This window comes from Cyphomyrmex costatus, unplaced genomic scaffold (genome assembly GCF_001594065.2).
Source record: "Cyphomyrmex costatus isolate MS0001 unplaced genomic scaffold, Ccosl1.0 scaffold216, whole genome shotgun sequence".
Lineage (NCBI taxonomy): Eukaryota > Metazoa > Arthropoda > Insecta > Hymenoptera > Formicidae > Cyphomyrmex > Cyphomyrmex costatus.
The window spans coordinates 986,778-1,007,129 of NW_017276214.1; the positions used below are offsets into that span (position 1 = coordinate 986,778).

Consider the following 20,352-nt stretch of genomic DNA (forward strand, 5'->3'; position numbering starts at 1 on the left):
CATCTTTATCGCATGAATCTGATATCTTCATATATGTAAAAGTATTTATCACTTTTGGTCGTTTTTACTTTTAGACAGGATTGGGTAAGTTATTTTTTATCCCGGATCTACAATAGAATTCTAAGCCTTAAGCCATAAGAAATGGACGAATCATAGTCAAATATTCTCCTTGAATTCGACCGTAATTGATTGATTTCTTACATCTTAAGGCTTAAAACATGTATTGTAGATCCGGGGTTATTATATTATTATATAAATTGAGTATAAAATAACAAGTATTTTATTTTTTATATATTTTATTATTTACTCCAATTTTGCATTACTTTTTACACTCAATTTCTATAACAAACACACATAAGGTAACATAAAAAATAACTTATAAGCAGTTTATATAAAATAACTTTCCCAACCCTGCTGCTTCCAGAAGATTTACTTATATATAGAATGGCAGAGACTATTGATTAAAGGAAAGAAAAAGAAATTTAACAGTGTCTCATAATTATCGTGCATTCAAATGTTGCACTTGAGAGCCGATTTGTGACAAGAAATTTTATAATTCCTGGGTCTAAATGGAGTGATACTCGCGTATTTTTGACGAAGCTAAGCTTTTATTGCAGCTTGCAGCATGACGTTTTATACAAAAACCGCAGTTGCAAGTGTGCTAATCATGTGAGTATCTTAGGAAGAATTAAGTTTGAGTTTAGGCAATACTTTCGTTTTTCCACTCGATTATTTTGATAACGCCAGATGATTAACGCACTATGTTTTGTTTTAACAATTAACACGGCACGTGAAATGTTTCATTATGTACGAATGTGATGTCATGATGTCATTTTTTGCGTTTATGGAATACGTTATCTAGATTAGGTTAGGTTAGAATTGTGTGGACCTGCTATTTAACGTATATACTATATATAACTTATATTTTACACATATATTTATCCTGTTCTTTTTTAGTTGAATTTGTTGCACTGTTCACTTTTTTCTTTCTTTTTAATATGATGAAAAGAGGAGAGAAGAAATTTAACTGAAAAGACGAATCTATTATCTATGTTATCGCAGGTATTTTTCTTTATACCTGTTGTGTTCTTTTGCTTTCTCGTTTCTAGTCTGAGCGTCGTAAAGTAGTGAGGAAAGGAATGGATAAAATGATCAACGAAGTTCCTTATATGACAAATGTTTTTGTTGTATATATACATCTCATTCTCCAGATCGACAGCTCTTTTTCTTCCTTGATAGGAATGAACATTTCTTTAAATAATAGAAAATAAAATTAAATAAGAATCTTGTTGAATAAATATCTGGAAGTAATTAAACTTTAATTCAATTTGTTCTTTGGAAACATGAACAATGATCCAGGCATCATCTGTTTTCGTCATTGCAAGGCCAAGAGTGTGTTTTGCATGCAAATTCCAGCGACGTGTCCAGTATGCGCGTCACAAATACAGAACTTCGCTGTAGACCCGTTTCGTGTTCCGTATCCATTTGTGAATGCCACTCATAATCCAACCAGTGTTGTTATTCGGCCCTCACAAGGCAGCTTTCTTGATGATTATAATGTGACACGCGACAATTTACACATTGGAATAGTTGATTCTAGTGGCAGCATTGTAGAATTTGACAAACAAGGATTAATTGTAAATGATATCATCAAGTGGACTAATTGTATTGCCTTGGAGGTAGTGCCAGCGGCATGGACTGCACAATGGGACAAAACATTGTTACTTATGTTGAAAGATATCAAGTGGAAATCTGTTAATTATAATTCCATCAATGTGAACTGCTTTAACTTTGTTTTAGAATTTTTTAATAATCTGGGATACGCAGATTTAAGATTCGCAAGTAAGGAAGACCTGTGCGAGCAATTGATACTGTTGAAAATGCGTAATGCAATTCAATATATTTCGTTATATAGAGCCTTGAAGGATAAAGAATATTTCTTATCAGATCATCATATTTGATCAGCATTTTCTTCTATTTTATTTATATTATAATTTGTGCAGTAAAAGCATTTATCACACGATCAACTTGTGATTGGTTCACATTGGCTTTGTATTCCTTCGACAATAAAAACATTCATGTTTGTATGCATTTGTATGTCTTCCTTTTTCGAAAAAATTTCCCAGATGGGTACTCTATTCTATATCTCTGTCTTTCTGTTAACTACAGCACGAATTCCTTGTTTGCTGTAAGAAAATCATGATATAATGTAAGATAAGTTAAAATAAGATTTTTATACAAAAATCTTTTAAATTTGATACACATCTGAGCAACGCTTATCAGTACTTTATAACCTTGAAATCTTTATACTTAATGAATTTTTTGCATTGATTGCTTTGTGTTTCGGATTCGGAGCTAAAATTGAATAGATGATCTGAGTTAGAGGTGATTAAATATATTGGTAATATGTGCACCTAGATATTGTGCATGTAGATAAGCAATAATTAACAAATAACATAAAACTACAATATAATAAACCATTGGTATGATATGTCTATATTTGATTTCATCATTTTATAATATTTTCTCTTTAATATTTAAGAATGTGGTCAAATATCTTTGCAGAAAGTAAAATATAAACGAAAGGTGTGACGACCAGACAAAATGATTTTTACAAAAATCAGATCATTTTTGTTAACTCGATGGTGCGATAGTCGTATAGAACAGAAACGTTTACTGAGAAAACTAACATGTGTGGATGAAATCAAATTTGATGTGATTGTCGTTGGCGGTGGTCATGCCGGAACGGAAGCGTGTACAGCTGCTGTTAGAATGGGTGCAAAGACACTGTTGGTTACTCAAAAAAAGAATACTATAGGTGTGTATGCATTTTAAAGATAGTAATGTTAAACTCTACTGGATTGCTGTATATGTGAAATTGCATTTTGATCGAAATAAGATTATACGACCTAATTTATTTGAATATTATAGGAGAGATGTCATGTAATCCATCCTTTGGTGGAATTGGAAAAGGCCATTTGATGAGAGAAGTGGATGCTTTAGATGGAGTATGTTGTCGGATATGTGATATTTCGGGAATATACTATAGAGTCTTGAACAAAAGTAAGGGACCAGCGGTATGGGGTCTTCGAGCTCAAATTGATAGAAAATTGTACAAGAAACATCTTCAAGCAGAACTTTTCAATCTGCCTAGATTGCATATTTACGAATCCTCTGTAGAAGATCTGATTTTGGAGAACGATTCTCTGTTTTGCCAAGGAGTAATTCTCAGTATGTTTTAAAATTCATATTAAAATAAAGAAAAGAATTGAGATTTGATAAAAAATAATTAAAGTGGCTGATTGGTGAATTTATTTTTTTTTTACATAAGATGTTACATACTAATCTATTTTATTTCATAGGAGATGGAACGAAGATATTTGGCGACGCTGTAGTTATAACCACAGGAACTTTTCTAAAAGGCCAAATAAACATTGGGTTGGAAAAAAGGCCTGCAGGTAGATTGGATGATGAACCTAGTATTGGTTTAGCAAATACACTCGACAAACTTGGATTTCGAATTGGAAGACTTAAAACTGGTAAGAACAATATTTTATATATATGTCTTTAATTAATTCGCATAATATTAGGTTAATCGGAAAGTTCCGTCCATCTAGCAGCGACTAGTTATAGCTAGAACTGTTAATAACTCTAATGTCTAAATCAAGCTTAATTTTTTAGTTTTACCATCTGTTAATAAAATTTGGTATATAAAAGTATACATTTGCATTAATAATATTTTGCTTCTTATTGCATCGAAAATGTCGAAATTTGAGCCAAATAAGCGCAAAGTGTTAATCTTTTGCTTTAAATGGAAGAAAACTGCAGCTGAAGCTAATCGAATGCTTGTAAAAGTTTAAGATGATAGTGCTCCTTTCGAAAAAACATGCAGAGAATGGTTTTGATGCTTTAAAAGTGGTGATTTTGATGTAGAGGACAAAAAGCGTTCTGGACGGCCAAGAGTATTTGAAGACAAAGAATTGCAGACATTGATGGATGAAGACCCATGCCAAACGCAAAAACAACTTACAGAAGCATTAAATTGTGCTCAATCTGTTATTTCCGATCGTTTGAAAGCCTTGAGAAAGGTCTACAAAGAAGGAAAATGAGTCCCATATGAACTGAAGTCAAGAGACATTGAAAGGCAAAAAACCACCTGTGAAATTCTACCTGCTAGGCAACGAAGAAAGGGATTTTTGCATCATATTAACTTTGGAGATGAAAAATGGATTTATTTTGATAACTCCAAACATAGAAAAACCATTTGCGATCTCGACCGATCCTCATAGACGCTAAAACGGTATATCCATGGAAAGAAGGCAATGCTTTGTATTTGGTGGGATCAGAAGGGTGTAGTGTACCATGAGCATTTGAAATCTGGTCAAACAGTCACAGAAGATTTCTACCGAGAACAAATTATCCGTTTGAGTCGAGCATTGCATGAAAAACGAATATGAAACGAGACAGCATAAAATAATTTTGCTTCGACAACGCTCGGTCTCATGTGACAAAACTTGTCAAGGAAACGTTAGGAGCGTTTCGCAGGGAAGTGCTGTCATATACGGCTTATTCACCAGACTGTGCTTCTTCCGACTATTACTTGTTTCGCTCGATGGCACACGCACTTACTGAGAAACGCTTCAATTCTTATGAAGACGTCGAAAAATGGGTCTCTGATTGGATAGCCTCCAACGATGAGTTATTCTTTCACCGCAGAATTCGTTTGCTGCCCGTAAGATGGGAAAAAGTCATCGCTAACAATGGACAATATTTTGATTGATGTACCTTTTCATTTTGTTTCTTAAATAAGATCATATTTTTTGTAAAAAACGGACGGAATTTTCCTAATTGATTGATCTAATAACCATGCATTCATTGAATATATTTTTTATTTGATATTGTATAATTTACCTTTATTTGTTTTCATTGACAATACAAAAAAAAAGAATATAGTTTGCCTTTATATTAAAAACTTTAATCGTAATGTCAATTATATACATTATATTACCATATAAATGTATAGACTTATTATTTAGAATTACTATGTATTTTTAGGCACGCCACCAAGGTTGGAGAAAGAAAGCATCGACTTTACCAAATGTACAGCATATCCGCCAGACGACTCTCCTATACCATTTTCGTTTATGAGCAATAACGTATGGCTACCTCCCGACAAGCAAATACTAACGTATCTGACGTATACCAACGAAGATGTTGCAAAGATCATAAAAGATAATATGCATTGTAATTTACATGTAACGGAGGAAATATCGGGCCCGCGATATTGTCCGAGCATAGAGAGTAAGATTCTACGATTTAAGACACTTAAACATCAGATTTGGCTGGAGCCAGAAGGTCTAGACTCACCGTTGATTTATCCGAGTGGATTATCGTGTACTCTGCCGGAAGAGAAGCAGTTGGAACTTGTTAAATGTATCCCAGGATTGGAAAATGCTCGTCTAGGTAATCTCCTTAAATTGAAATTATAATAGAATGCTTTTTCTTCTATTATGATTGTACATTATAAATTTTTTCTGATTTTCTCATTGCATCTATATTTGAATAGTCAAACCTGGTTATGGTGTCGAGTACGATTACATAGACCCCAGAGAATTGACCACCCAATTAGAAACCAAAAAGGTCCCAGGGCTGTTCCTCGCTGGGCAAATAAATGGCACTACTGGTTACGAAGAAGCAGCTGCACAAGGTATCGTCGCGGGTGTTAATGCAGCTGCTAAGGTGATTACAGAAATTGTTTCAGATTAATGCTTTCCAATGAAGAAAAGTTTCTTATGACCTTTCACTGAAATCATCACATAAATTAAAATTTCTCATGAACAATTGGGCTTATTCACTTTCAGCTTTTAGTCACTTGTTTATTTCACTGATTGTAAATTTTCAACTTATCCCGAAAAAGATAAATTATATAATTTATTTCAAAAGAATGATTTACGATTTTTCAATTTGTAAAGAATTTTAACGTTTTATTATTTTGCGATGCTGCCAATTAGTAAACTAATTATATAGACGTATTTATAAGTTGTTATCTCTGTGTATATCCAGGTATTTAAGAAACTGCCACTTTTGATAAGTCGAACCGAGGGTTACATTGGTGTCCTTATTGATGATCTGACGACAGAGGGTACCACAGAACCATACAGAATGTTTACCAGTAGATCAGAATTTCGAGTGAGTCTACGTCCCGACAACGCCGATCAGAGATTGACAGAGAAAGGTTACATGATAGGCTGCGTTTCTCATGAGAGGATCGAGAAAGCGAGAGAGGTTTTTCGTAAAATGCAGGAAGCTGTACAGATACTCAAGAGCGATGTGCGGACAACCAATAAATGGCGACGCTTGTTAAAAATAAAAATTTCTAAGGACGTTGGACATAAGTCAGCGTTTGATATGCTGTCCACGACAGATGAGAAAGTGACATTCGCAAAATTAGCAAAACTGTTGCCACAATTAGGATATCTCGATGGAGATCCCAATTTGGCGAGAAGAATAGAGGTTTGCAAATTAATCAAACGCATGTTGGAAAAGCCAAGGCAATTCAAAAGCTTTTGTATAAATAAAATAAAAGTTGTAGAAATTTAAATCAAACGCATTTAAGTAAAATACATATTTTCTAATATTATTAAAACACTGGCAATGACTAAACTTTCAGATAGAGACAAAATATGCTTTCGCTGTTGCGGAGCAGCAGAACCAAGTGAATGATATCAGAAGAAACGAGCAGATGACCATACCTGACAATATCGACTACAATAGGTAAAGATCAAAGCTTTATTTCGATGTTTGATCATTTAATTGTTGCATTGTAAAATTGAGCAAAATAATTTTTTTTAAATAAGTGATTTTTTAATTCTTTATTTCATTTCTGTTACAGTTCTGACTTAAATTTATCTAATGAAGATCGAGAAAAACTTACGAAACATCTTCCACGCACGGTAAATTTTTTTGACGTTGATTTTTTGTAAAAGCATCGACTTTTTATTTGTGCCATGAAAGCAAATTTCTTTTTTATTTTAAGTATTTATCTCATTCTGTATTTTTTTTTGTACTAAGAAGAAATTTATTTTGCAGATTGCAGCGGCCAATAAAATTTCGGGTGTGACACCTTCGGCCGTATTGAGGCTACTTTATTATATTAAGTATCATTCCAATGAGAATGTTACGAAAACTCAATAATATGTGTAAAATATTTTAATAGCGAAAAATAAATAAATATATATATATATAATTAATTATTAAATGTAAGTAATTATTTATTATTAAAAATAAGTAATTATTTACAGTCTAATAGGTTATTCAACATTAGTAAGATCAATATGAGATGCATAAACAGCATCAATAATTGTTAAATTGTTAATCCATTTAACTCGTGATATTACTGCGATAGTTTATTATTAGTGTTGTGTTTCAAGTCTGAAAAAATTTCGGCTCGCAATCAAAGAATTACATTCGTAGTATATAAATTCATACGCATTTATTTAGAAACACTCGTGATCTAGCTTAGACCTCTGTGACATTGTCTCATTCGATTTGAAATTTATTAGTCCACTAAGAATTGATATTAAAAAATAGATACTTATATAACTGATAAGAGTATTTTTTACTACCTTGATACTTTTTACTACCTTGATTTCTGATTTAATTGACTCGCAACATTACACAAAATGAAGAATATGAACAAATATTTTATAGATTTATAATGATTTTTGTAATATTATATACTTTATATTTATAACGAATTTGTAATATATTTATTGTAACATTGAGAATGACTCGATAGGAGTCGAAACGGATGTTTTGTTCTTTGTAATGTCTTATTTTCATTATTTGAATTAAATTTCTTTGTTACATTGCTGGCTCTTTGGCCTTCTTTTGTCTATATTGTTTTACTTACAGAGTCTTATTATCATTTATTATTTAAATAATTATATCTTTCACGACGTGTCATAAACGTTTTTTAACACAAAGACAAAATTATCAAGAATTTATCATAAAGTAATATTGATAGACCTATCAATATTAAAATATTTTAAATAATGTACACACACACTTGAAATATTTAAACATGCCTGAGAAAGAAACTTTGAATAATTCAATAACTCTAAAAAGAATAATTTAAAAAGTGAGGAAGGTTTCTAAATATGTTATATTACAATATGATTACTAACATAAATAATAAAATAAAATGAATGTTTATTTCTCAAATATTTTTGCATTGCATTTAAGATTAACTTTGATTAAATACTATTTAATTTAATTATTAGAAATTGCAATAAAATTTTCGACATAATTTGTCGTCCTTGATCTTTACGTGACAAAAAATTATTAATTTTATTCACATTAATAAAATAATATAAAATAAATTTTTTATTTGTTACAAATTTTTATGTATTTCGTAAGTTAATCAATGTTATCTTCAGAGTTATAGCTGTTTACGCAAATACTTAAGCATTATGACTTCAGTAGTAAATGAAGTGACCAATTACAGCCGAAAAGTGTCGGAACGATGACTGCCATCAACTGCCGTTTTAAAATTGTCGATCGTGATTGGTTGATTCATTATTCAAGTCATAAAGATGGAAAAGTGGGAGGTGGGAGAGGGGAAACTTTTCGGCCTTCTCGCTGATTTCTGGATTTTCTGTTGGCGACGTTGGCGTTAACATCAGTTAACATTTCATTACGAATGGGTAAGGTACGTGATAATTGCGGTTCAATTCTCTCGCATGAAAGGTCTTGGGAAAGACGCAAATTGGTGAGAAACTTTTATTCGTATTGATACATCGCTTAATTTTTTCTTTAACCAATTCTAATAGCTTAATTATCCGGTCTTTACAAAAATTCACTATTTGCTGACCGCAAATGGCTGCGTCGTCAACCATTCGACCACGTGTTTCGGAGTATTTATTAATTTAGTATTACCGAATCATGAATTTTTATTTATATAGTATTTTACATTTATTTGCTTTATTTAAATGATGAAGTTTTTGGGTCCGTGTTTCTGATTTATCAGTGATTAATTTTATAACCATTTTCTGATTTTCAAGATATGATTTGTATATAGATTGTCTGACAACTGAGATTGCTAAAATGTATTTCCTGTTTTTTAGATTATTAAAAAATCTGTACAAGAGAGAGAGAGAGAGAGAGAGAGAGAGAGAGAGAGAGAGAGAGAGAGAGAGCATTTTTTAAGGAAGTTGGCATGATTCGCAAAATAAAAATATTCACAAAGATCTGAGAGAATTTCTAGGTAAGTGGTTTTATTATTAAGAAATTATATGATTTGTACAATATTTTTGTAGTTTTTTATGCTTAATTATTTCTTTATTTTTATTGTGATGATATCATGGTCCGTGTTTCTGATTTATCAGTGATTAATTTTATAACCATTTTCTGACTTTTCAAAATATGATTTATATATACATAGATTGTCTGACAACTGAGATTGGTAAAATGTATTTTCTGTTTTTTAGATTATTAAAAAATCTGTACAAGAGAGAGAGCATTTTTTAAGGAAGTTGGCATGATTCACAAAATGAAAATATTCACAAAGATCTGAGAGAATTTCTAGGTAAGTGGTTTTATTATTAAGAATATATATGATTTATACAATATTTTTGTAGTTTTTTATGCTTAATTATTTCTTGCTTTATTTTTATTATGATGATATCATGGTCCGTGTTTCTGATTTATCAGTGATTAATTTTATAACCATTTTCTGACTTTTCAAGATATGATTTATATATAGTTTGTTTGACAACTGAGATTGGTAAAATGTATTTTCTGTTTTTTAGATTATTAAAAAATCTGTACAAGAGAGAGAGCATTTTTTAAGGAAGTTGGCATGATTCGCAAAATGAAAATATTCACAAAGATCTGAGAGAATTTCTAGGTAAGTGGTTTTATTATGGATTTGTACAATATTTTTGTAGTTTTTTATGCTTAATTATTTCTTACTTTATTTTTATTGTGATGATATCATGGTCCGTGTTTCTGATTTATCAGTGATTATTACAAACCGTTCACTGAGTTACTAATTTTTATTGTGTAGCAATTATTTAATTGTATGATGTTTAACGGAGAATTGTATTGCAGGATAGAAAGCCGTAACAATATTTGCAATGCGTTTTTGTATAAGATTATCTGTGTCGTTGGTCGAAAGCCTAGAACATATTAGAACATGTACTACTGGAAGCAGAATATGCTGAACATGAAGCTAATATCTGTACGAGAGAGAAAGGTACATATATGTTCACAATGCATATATGCGTTAATACCATCGTTTATGTGAAATGTACAATTATTTAGTGTTCTCACGCAGTGTTGTTTGTTTCAGGGGTTTTAGGTTATATATCTTAGACAAAATAACAATTAAATTGACATAATAGTATTGTATAATAGTTGCTTTTCATTTAGACTCAAGTGAAACTAAGTCTGAAGTGAGCTGAGTATTTCATACTTAGATAATGACGTCATTGTTCAGTATGTAAAAGGAATGCGTTAAACTGTGAAATTCTCTCTAACCTCCTTGTTAATCTCAATAAATTGTGTCGAACTAAATGCGCTAAGATGATTTTTGCACGAAACAAAAGAATCTAAAAAACGTTGGCCCCTGACTTAACGTTTTTTCTTCCAGATTTTTCAGTTTCGTGTAATAAACGAGTTGAATGAGTCTAATATTTCACCAAAATCAAAAGTGAAGCCTGTATTTTAAATAATTACCGATTATTTGCTATCAATAATTATAATTCTTTTATGATTTTATCCTAGCTCTTTTTGGTGAGAAAGTTATTGCATACACATAAGTTCATAACCTCACTTTTACATGTGAATCTAGGAGACTCAGTAAAGCACACGGTCTCGAACTTGTGCAGATTGTAGGTAAAAATTCAGTTAAATCTCACTAGATGTAAAAGGAACGTGTATTCAACTGAGTTATGACGTTACAAGTGAGAATTATCTGAGTTTTGGTACAAATAGAAAGCAACTAATAAGTGTAGAAGGGCTACGAGCAAGATATTAGGAGTATAAATAAGTTTCCGCCGTTTGACAAAAGATGGCGCCACCAGTATGTTATGGTTAAAATTGTCTGCTGTAAAACATCATATCGTAAGGTTAGACATCTGGCAACAATATAACCTTGAAATATTAGCGATTTTGTATCAGCATCATATATCTTTTTTTGTGTGAAAATGTCGAGTTTTGAGCCGAATAAGCGTCATTTGCGGGAGCTTTTGATTTACTTCTTTAATTTGAAGAAATCTGCAGCTGAGGCGCATCGATTGCTTGTAGAAGCATATGGTGAGGCTGCCTTAAGTGAGAGAAGTTGTCGTGAGTGGTTTCAAAAGTTTAAGAACGGTGAATTTGACGTCGAAGACAAAGAACGTAGCGGAAGGCCGAAAGTGTACGAAGACGCGGAATTGGAAGCATTATTGGATGAAGATTCGTGCCAAACGCAAGAAATACTTGCACTTACATTAGGAGTGACTCAACCAGCAATTTCACATCGCTTAAAATTATTGGGAATGATTCAAAAGCAAGGAAATTGGGTTCCATATGAACTGAAGCCGAGAAACGTTGAACGCCGATTTTTCACATGTGAAATGCTGCTTGCCAGGCATAAACAAAAAGGTTTTTTACATCGTATAGTCACTGGTGATGAAAAATGGATCCACTACAATAACCCAAAGAAGAAGAAATCATTGGGACAACCTGGCCATGTTTCAACATCGACAGCCAAGCCGAACATTCATGGAAAAAAGCTCATGTTGTGTATTTGGTGGGATCAGCTTGGTGTCGTATATTATGAATTGCTTAGACCGAACGAAATCATTACTGGGGCTCTGTACCGAACACAATTGATGAGACTGAGCCGAGTACTCAAGGAAAAACGCGCCCAATACTGCTTCAGACACGATAAAATCATTCTTCTGCATGATAATGCTCTTCCACATGTTGCGGCACCGGTCAAATCCTACTTGGAAACACTCAATTGGGAAGTTTTACCCCATCCGCCGTATTCACCAGACATTGCTCCTTCTGATTACTACTTGTTTCGATTGATGGAGTATGACCTGTCTGAGCAACACTTCACATCATATGAAGAAACCAAAAATTGGATCGATTCGTGGATAGCTTCAAAAGATGATCAGTTTTTTCGACGTGGAATCCACCAATTACCAGAAAGATGGGAAAAAGTAGTGGCTAGCGATGGACAATACTTCGAATAAAACATTAGTATCGTTCTTTCACAATAAATGCCTAATTTTTGATAAAAAAAAACGGCGGAAACTTATTTATACTCCTAATAAGTAATAAATTTTTAATAAATTCAAAACATTATATAGCAAAAACGAAAACGAAAGTTCAGCATAGAACTAAAATATAAAACATAAAATGTGACATTTGTAAAAAAGATTTTAATAAATACAAAACATAACAAAAACGCAAACGTAGCTAATGTAACGACCCTCACCAGAGGTCTAACGGGACTCGCGCCAATTTTCACAAGCGTTCGAGACGTGTAAAATTTCTTCTAAAGAAAAAGACTCCTAGGCATCTGAGACAATCTCCCACTACGGTGCCTTACTGATGAATCCAATAGTGAGGGTCGGAACAAAACGCCGCAATAAGCCAAATCTCACGTTGGCCTTTGCTGAAAATTAAGAAGCCACAGTAAATGTGATGTTGTAGTTGTTAACTGTGGTGCTCAAGTTTATTCTTTTTCCGTTTTCCAAAACCGTGGAAACTAAGTTTATTACCTAATATAAGAATGCAATATGAGATTAAAATTGATTTGAGTAGATGTAAATTAATGTAAATACAATGAATATAGGAATAAAGCGAATATTTATTGATTTTTTAAATGTATTATATTTTAGAAAATTTTTATGTCTAATAAAATCTTTTTTCAATTAATGTTGCGCATTTGCTTTCACATTTGTAGAATAATCTTACATTAATAATAAATTGTCTAACCAGCATAAAAACTAGTGCACTCTTTACTTTTACAGGTTTATCTGAATCGTTATTATCATATTTAAGCCTATGTTAATGTATCCATAATATTGTTTGCCATTGTAAATGATTTTTTCTTTAATTGACATTTTATCCATCACGAGGTTACAAAAAATCGGAGTTTCCGAATTCTCAACTTTACATTTTAAGGCCTATCGCACATGAAATGCATAACTGTGCATAAGCATAACATAAGGCCGCTGGATCAATGAGCATCCAGCATAAAGATTCCATATTGATTAACATAAGATGCTCATTGGTCCAGCGGCCTTATGTTATGCTTATGCACAATTATGCAGTTCATGTGCGATAAGCGGGGAACACAGACTTTTGCATAACGCATAAAGCATGTGCATAAGGAATTTCATTGGTCCATTTTCTTATGCATGAGTCAATGGACCAATCAAATTCTTTATGTATATGGTTTATGCGTTATGTAAAAGTCTGTGCTCCCCGCTTAAGGCTTTTAAATCCCGGTTGAGACTATCCAAAACTGAATACCATTTCGTGATAGTTGAAACGTCAGGAAAAAATTTATCAAATGTTTTTTGACAAACGAACAACTGAGCAGAATTCTTCCTCACATCCTTCTTTCATTGAAAAATCTTATTTAATACGACAGGCAGTTCAGCCTATCACATACATACACTAATGCTGGATTCACACTGTTTCCGATTTTCGTCGTACGACAACTCTGCAACCAATCAGGAAGCAAAATTTTGCTTCGTATCGGTGATACGATTTTTCTGATTGGTTGCAGATTCGTCGTACGACGAAAACGGATGCAGTGTGAATTCAGCATGTGGGTACATATGGGTAGCATAGGTATTCCAAGGTATTCTGCTTCTAGAGCTGCGTTCAGAAATATCACCCGAGTGCTCCCATATCGTTTTATTCTTGTTGTCCAACCATGTTAAACAAGGATAAGATGATACACCGGAGCACTAGTGCCACTAGTAGTGCTAGTGTATGTTCCAAGTGGTGTATAGCGTGCTGTGCTCACATCACGTAGAGTCCCTATAAAGCTGGTTCTACATTAAGTTGCAAGCCGATCGCAAGTTCGTTGCGACAGCCAATCTCAAGTTTGCATTTTGAAATCAACGCTTCAGATTGGCTGTCGCAACAAACTTGCGATCGGCTGGCAACTAATGTAGAACCGGCTTAATAAGGAATCTGGCCAAGTTATTAATTCTATTGGTGCTGACAAAATATGGTGGAACCAATAAGATGCCTCAAAAATGTTCTTTACGCGCGCTATTCAGTTGACGGGAATGGAATAATAAAAGAATAAACTTATTTTTATTAGTATGGAAAACTCCTCATTGAAAATCCTTTTTCGGTACTATTAAAGCAATAAGGCACGCAGCAGCCGGGCATTTTTTTATAAAATTTGTTAGTTATAATGCACATTTTGAATAAATACAATTTTAAAGGTTAGAAATCGATTTTTATGTCAGCATGTATAATTTGTTTTCTATTATATATTCCTGTTTTATGACTTGAAGATTTACGATTCAGGAATTACTTTAGAATGTCGTCAACTCAATTCGAAGAACTTTTAAGCATCATTGCGGTCCTCATATGGAAATTAATATAAACTTTCCAATTAAAACAGAAATAATTATTCCGCAGAGAATTAGTCCGCCAACGCTAGAAAGTTGGATAGAAACGAACTTTTTAGCCATAGATAAAATTACATAAAGTGAACACGAACAAAACGAGCGTTAAGCGTTTTAGCGTCAGCATGAAATGGCACCTTTAGGGCGGGTTCACACCTTGACGGAAAAGCGGAAAGCGGAAGAGCAGTTAACCGATCAGAACTCGCCCTGGTAGTAAAAAGTACAAATCTAACAGAAAGTCGACTGCTTGATTGGCTACTGCTTTTCCGCATTCTGCTTTTCCGTCAAGGTGTGAACCCGCCCTTACTGTTCCGTTCCGTTATTTCTGACTCCATGTGACTGCACCCTTAAGGTACTTTTTCATGCGCAGCACGCTGCAGCAGCAATTCGTTACTATTGGTTAAGAATTTTATGTAAGCTAGATGACGTACTTCCGGCGCAAATACATTTTGCCGCAGTTCGTTGAAGTTGAACCGAACGAACAGCAAGCAGCAAGCGGCAAAATCGAGAAAGCGTACAATATGTCCGTCGTTTCATTATAAAAATATTATTTATTGCAATAAATATTAGGAAAATAAACGAAAAATGGCTTCGGATAAGGTACGGATACATGTTTGTAAATTAGATCATTTTATACTTTACCACAAATTTGAAAAAGTAAAGTGTAAAGTATAAAATGATCTAATTTACAAACATTCGTACCTTATCCGAAGCCATTCTTCGTTAATTTTCCTAATATTTATTGCAATAAATAATATTGCCTCGATTTTGCCGCTTGCTGCTTGCTGTTCGTTCGGTTCAACTTCAACGAACTGCGGCAAAATGTATTTTGCGCCGGAAGTGCGTCATCTAGCTTACATAAAATTCTTAACCAATAGTAACAAATTGCTGCTGCAGCGTGCTGCGCATGAAAAAGCACCTTTAATGTGAGCTCAGGGGGTCAATCACGTAACTTTTTCTCTAGGGCGGAAAAGTGAAAACTTTTATGAATGTATGTATGAACATATATGTACACACTCATGCAAAAAAATTTCACTTTTCACGTTTCCGCCCTAGGGGAAAAGGTACGTGATTGACCCCCAGCTCCGACATCAACTTCAGTTGGAAGCCTGCAAAGTTAATAGGCCGATTAGTTAATCGAAGCTTGGTGACAATGGCCCTAGTCAAATAGATAATTAGAAAAAGCATTACTAGTAAAAACCGGTAACTTTTACGGAATTACGGCTCCATGGGACATAAGGAGATAAAATAAGGCCGCAGCACACACTTTTGCATAACGCATAAACCAAATACATATAGAATTTGATTGGTCCACTGATTCATGTATAAGAAAATGGGCCAATGAAATTCCTCATGCACATGCTTTATGCGTTATGCAAAAGTGTGTGCTGCGGCCTATATACGTAAAAAAAAATAAAATAAAATACGGACGCAATCCCTACTAACCTTTGCGGACATTCGGTGCGGATTACGGATTGCGGGCTGTATGTGACGGCACCTTAATATCACGGAGTATTATACTCCGTGGCTCACATTCTATCACATTCACATTCTACGGATTAGATGCGTTGCTATCGTTGTGGATTGTTGCGTTTGTAAATTTTATCGATAAATAGTTGAGAAATATGGTGCCCCTCGGCCCATCGCCAGGACAGACGTCCGTGAATAATTCTTCCAGCGCGGCTGCTAGCGGGACAAAAAACGCGATAGTGGTAAAGTATACAATATTTGAATTTGCATATGGTAAAGGGTATGTACAGGTTAAATTCACGTTAATACGCCGGTTCGGTTAATTATGAATGTCAAACGAGATAATAAATACGTAACTAGAGTAAGCAACTAGATTGTCCTACGACAAAGTTCTCGATGCAGATATTGGGGAAAATATAAGATGGCTGGATTTACATTCAAGTTACGAACAAAATACATAGAACAGAAAGTTGTTAAACTTGTTTTCGCTGATTTGTATACACGTGTTACGAAAATTTCTTACAAAAACCCCAAAATAAATAAAGTAAAACTTATCACATGTTTCGTTTATCTATTGTAATTCTAATTCTATCTAACAAGGTTACTTTTCTTTCTATGTTCAAGCCATTTCCGTGTATTTTCCAGTTTTATCAAATTTAATGTTTTTTAAGCTGTTTCTATTTTTGGTTACATATTGTTCATGATGAAATATATGTAATGAAAAAAAAAAAGATATTTACAATCAAATATGAGATCTGTTTTTTATGATTGAACACTTGAAATTTAAAGTAAAGTAAAATAAATGTTTGATAAAAACGAGAAACAGGAATAAAATATATAAGGAAAATATTATTCCCTATAGGAATAAAAATAGACCTATTTGACTGTTGAACCAATATTACTTGCTTTATAATGTTGTTATAATGTTGTTTCTGTAATACAAAAGTAAAATGAATATAGAAGTGATATATATATATCTTTGCTTTTTCCTTTACAGAAATCAAATTATGCACTGAGGTATACTTTAGCAGGTCATACTAAAGCTGTGTCATCTGTCAAATTTAGTCCTAATGGAGAATGGTTGGCCAGCTCAGGTAATTATGGATTTTTAGAGATTACACATTGCCTTTATTCTATAACTCTTAATGACAATTTATTATCATTACATTGTCATTGTGCAGCTTTTTTTACTATATTTATATAACATAAACAACAATAGTATAATGATACCAATACTGTTGTTAAAAGATAGCAAGTTGTTTAAATTGACTGCATTGTTGAGAAAAGCAATTTTGCCTACTGGATTGCTTTTTTATTGCCACTAATGGTTAAGAGCAACTTGATGACAATACTCAGGAAATAGTTCCTTCTTACAAATAGATTGTGGCTACATTTATAATATGAGTATGTTACAGCATTTTTGCTTGTTTGTATAGGAAACGGTTGTCTAACATAATTTTCTTTAAGTTGCTATTAAACAAAATTACTATTATCCTGATGGCAGTTACATGATGACAGTTGAAAGAAAACCTATGTCAAACAACTATTTTCTTATGCTAAGGAGTTTGACTATATGGATACAGAATATAGACACTGGTTACGAGATTTGAGATATGCTAATGACAAACTAATAATATTTTGTATACTTTTCTAATTTTTCAGCTGCTGATAAACTTATTAAAATTTGGGGTTCTTACGATGGAAAGTTTGAGAAGACTATAGCTGGTCATAAGTTGGGCATTTCTGATGTAGCGTGGTCTAGTGATAGTAGATTGCTGGTATCAGCTTCTGATGATAAAACCTTAAAAATATGGGAATTAAGTTCTGTAAGTAATCCATTGTACAGAATATTCTTTATAATTAAAAAAAGTAAATATTAGTGATAATTATGAAATCTCCATAGTTTTCTAACTATAATATATAAAAAATAGATTATCAGAAATTTCTTAATTGGCTGCATTAAATATCTTTTTAGTGATATCATGTTTGGAATTAATGTTTTAAATTATGTTTGAATGTAATAGGTATAAAAATTTAAGTTTTTTTTAAGTATTGCATCTTTTTTTATATATTAATCTTAGAATCTCTTATTTTTCAGGGTAAATGTTTAAAAACATTAAAGGGTCATAGTAATTACGTTTTCTGTTGTAATTTCAACCCACAGTCCAATCTCATAGTCTCTGGTTCTGTAAGTAACAGATTAATTACATATATTTGTTCTTTATTTTATATAAAAATAATCTTTTTAAATTAAGTTTCTTAGAATTTATCAAAATATCAGTTTCTATATGAGAATCAAGTTATACAGTTTTTCTATTACAATTTTAGAACATTTTTCTTATTCAAAATTAAATTTCCTATACAAAATTGAAAATATAATAATAAATTTTTTATTAATGATAATAAGCCGTGCAAAATGTTTGGTCTTATTATTAAATTAAAATGTGAATTGGGGTGACATTATGTATGCAATTATAAGAAGAAGGTAAAATCACAAGGTCTAAAAAATTTGTTCTTTTTTTTTAGTTTGACGAAAGTGTACGTATTTGGGATGTAAGAAGCGGAAAATGCCTTAAAACCTTACCGGCACATTCAGATCCTGTTAGTGCGGTGCATTTCAATAGGGATGGTTCTTTAATTGTCTCCAGTAGTTACGATGGATTGTGGTAAGTATTGCAACATCAAATTTTACAGTTGAGGTGATCTGTGAGCTGAATGAGACCGCATATCTCTTCTCTGAAAATTTATTGCATAATATTAATATATATGATTTGCAGTCGAATTTGGGACACTGCATCAGGACAATGTCTGAAAACTTTGATAGACGACGACAATCCTCCAGTATCATTTGTCAAATTTTCACCGAACGGCAAGTACATCTTGGCAGCAACATTAGACAATACATTGAAGCTGTGGGATTACAGTAAAGGAAAATGTTTGAAAACGTATAGTGGTCACAAAAATGAAAAATATTGCATCTTTGCGAACTTCTCTGTAACGGGTGGAAAGGTGCGTATTGTGCGACGATTAATTAATTTTAAATGCCTTACAATTAAGATTATGTAGAGATAATGGACTGTAAGGATTATTTTAATGATCTTTTACTTACAGTGGATTGTCTCCGGCTCTGAAGATAGCATGGTATACATTTGGAATTTACAGACGAAAGAGATCGTGCAAAAGTTACAGGGACACACAGGTAAATTATACATTCATTTAAAAAATGACATTAATTAATTAAATAAAAATGGACATTATTCTATTAAACCTTCAGCTCTTCATATGGAAATATGCATATATACATTTTTTTTTTAATTTTTATCAGTGCGATTTGAATAAAAAGAAATTCAATATTTAAATGTCTTTGAGATTATATTTTTATATAATTTTCTTAGATTTTAGTTTACTCATTTTAATTGTGTGCACGTGTTTTCAGACGTTGTACTTTGTACAACATGTCATCCAACGGACAACATTATAGCTTCGGCCGCCCTTGAGAACGATAAAACTATCAAATTATGGAAGAGCGATACATAAAAATAACCTATAAAGTCACATTCGCTGTTATTATTTGCTGTACAAAAATGTGTTTTTATGTTGAAAGAAAGAACGATGACATTGTAAAGCATAGATCATAGATACTAGGATATAAAGTAAAATACTATTTTATATCAGAATATTTTATTATTGATATAATGTTACATAAGCTTTGTTAGCTTAAAGTAATTTTGGTACGCTATCATTTATTGCATTTCCTGTTACGAATAGATTAGAAATAGTAGACTTTGAACAGTATTAGTAATTCAAATTTTATCGTAATTGTACAAATTATATCTTTAAAATTAGAAATACACTGGATATTCAGGGAAATATCCGAAATTCGATCGGATAATTACCCTACTAGATATCGAATATCCGAACAAAATATGAAACTGAATATCTGAAACCCGATATCCGGTAATTTCATGATCCAGATGCATCTTAATTTAAAATAATAAATTTTAAACACAGTATATTATCGCTCTACGTGCATGGATGACATTGTTGACATTTAATACTAATAATTCTTTTAATTTTGCAGAAATTCCATAAACTTAGAAGATTATTGCATGTATCATTAGATATATACATAGATCATTGAGATAATCGCATAACTTTTTTCTATTTTTTTTATTTAATATATCAGGTCAATCGTAATTTCTTGAGGATTTTCAATAGTTTGCAAATAATA

General features: G+C 32.4%; 3 protein-coding genes across 3 annotated transcripts; all 3 read left to right on the plus strand.

The window, feature by feature from the left end:
* Positions 1–553: 553 nt before the first annotated feature.
* Positions 554–7,215, plus strand: LOC108773655 (protein MTO1 homolog, mitochondrial). The gene is made up of 10 exons (XM_018539528.1): positions 554–669; positions 2,566–2,818; positions 2,932–3,231; positions 3,363–3,539; positions 5,056–5,463; positions 5,567–5,739; positions 6,064–6,513; positions 6,671–6,774; positions 6,893–6,953; positions 7,090–7,215. Exons 2-10 carry the CDS (start codon positions 2,605–2,607, stop codon positions 7,192–7,194), a joined length of 1,992 nt encoding a protein of 663 aa, XP_018395030.1. The 5' UTR covers positions 554–669; positions 2,566–2,604; the 3' UTR covers positions 7,195–7,215.
* LOC108773632 (uncharacterized) lies at positions 1,317–1,961 on the plus strand. Its single transcript, XM_018539498.1, has one exon. The coding sequence runs from the start codon at positions 1,344–1,346 to the stop codon at positions 1,959–1,961; it is 618 nt and encodes a 205-aa protein (XP_018395000.1). The 5' UTR covers positions 1,317–1,343.
* An 8,874-nt stretch (positions 7,216–16,089) lies between the features above and the next one.
* wds (WD repeat-containing protein wds) lies at positions 16,090–19,742 on the plus strand. Its single transcript, XM_018539538.1, has 8 exons — positions 16,090–16,363; positions 17,119–17,215; positions 17,784–17,947; positions 18,220–18,309; positions 18,648–18,787; positions 18,899–19,130; positions 19,233–19,320; positions 19,558–19,742. Exons 1-8 carry the CDS (start codon positions 16,277–16,279, stop codon positions 19,656–19,658), a joined length of 999 nt encoding a protein of 332 aa, XP_018395040.1. The 5' UTR covers positions 16,090–16,276; the 3' UTR covers positions 19,659–19,742.
* Positions 19,743–20,352: the final 610 nt, after the last annotated feature.

Excerpts from the sequence above, each read along its gene's own strand:
- LOC108773632 (XM_018539498.1), top strand. The coding sequence starts at position 1,344 with ATGAACAATGATCCAGGCATCATCTGTTTTCGTCATTGCAAGGCCAAG.
- wds (XM_018539538.1), top strand. The coding sequence starts at position 16,277 with ATGGTGCCCCTCGGCCCATCGCCAGGACAGACGTCCGTGAATAATTCT. Across the intron at positions 16,364-17,118 it reads GGACAAAAAACGCGATAGTG|AAATCAAATTATGCACTGAG; the intron begins GTAAAGTATACA and ends TTTCCTTTACAG. Across the intron at positions 18,310-18,647 it reads ATCTCATAGTCTCTGGTTCT|TTTGACGAAAGTGTACGTAT; the intron begins GTAAGTAACAGA and ends CTTTTTTTTTAG.
- LOC108773655 (XM_018539528.1), top strand. The coding sequence starts at position 2,605 with ATGATTTTTACAAAAATCAGATCATTTTTGTTAACTCGATGGTGCGAT. Across the intron at positions 3,540-5,055 it reads AATTGGAAGACTTAAAACTG|GCACGCCACCAAGGTTGGAG; the intron begins GTAAGAACAATA and ends ATGTATTTTTAG. Across the intron at positions 5,464-5,566 it reads ATTGGAAAATGCTCGTCTAG|TCAAACCTGGTTATGGTGTC; the intron begins GTAATCTCCTTA and ends ATATTTGAATAG.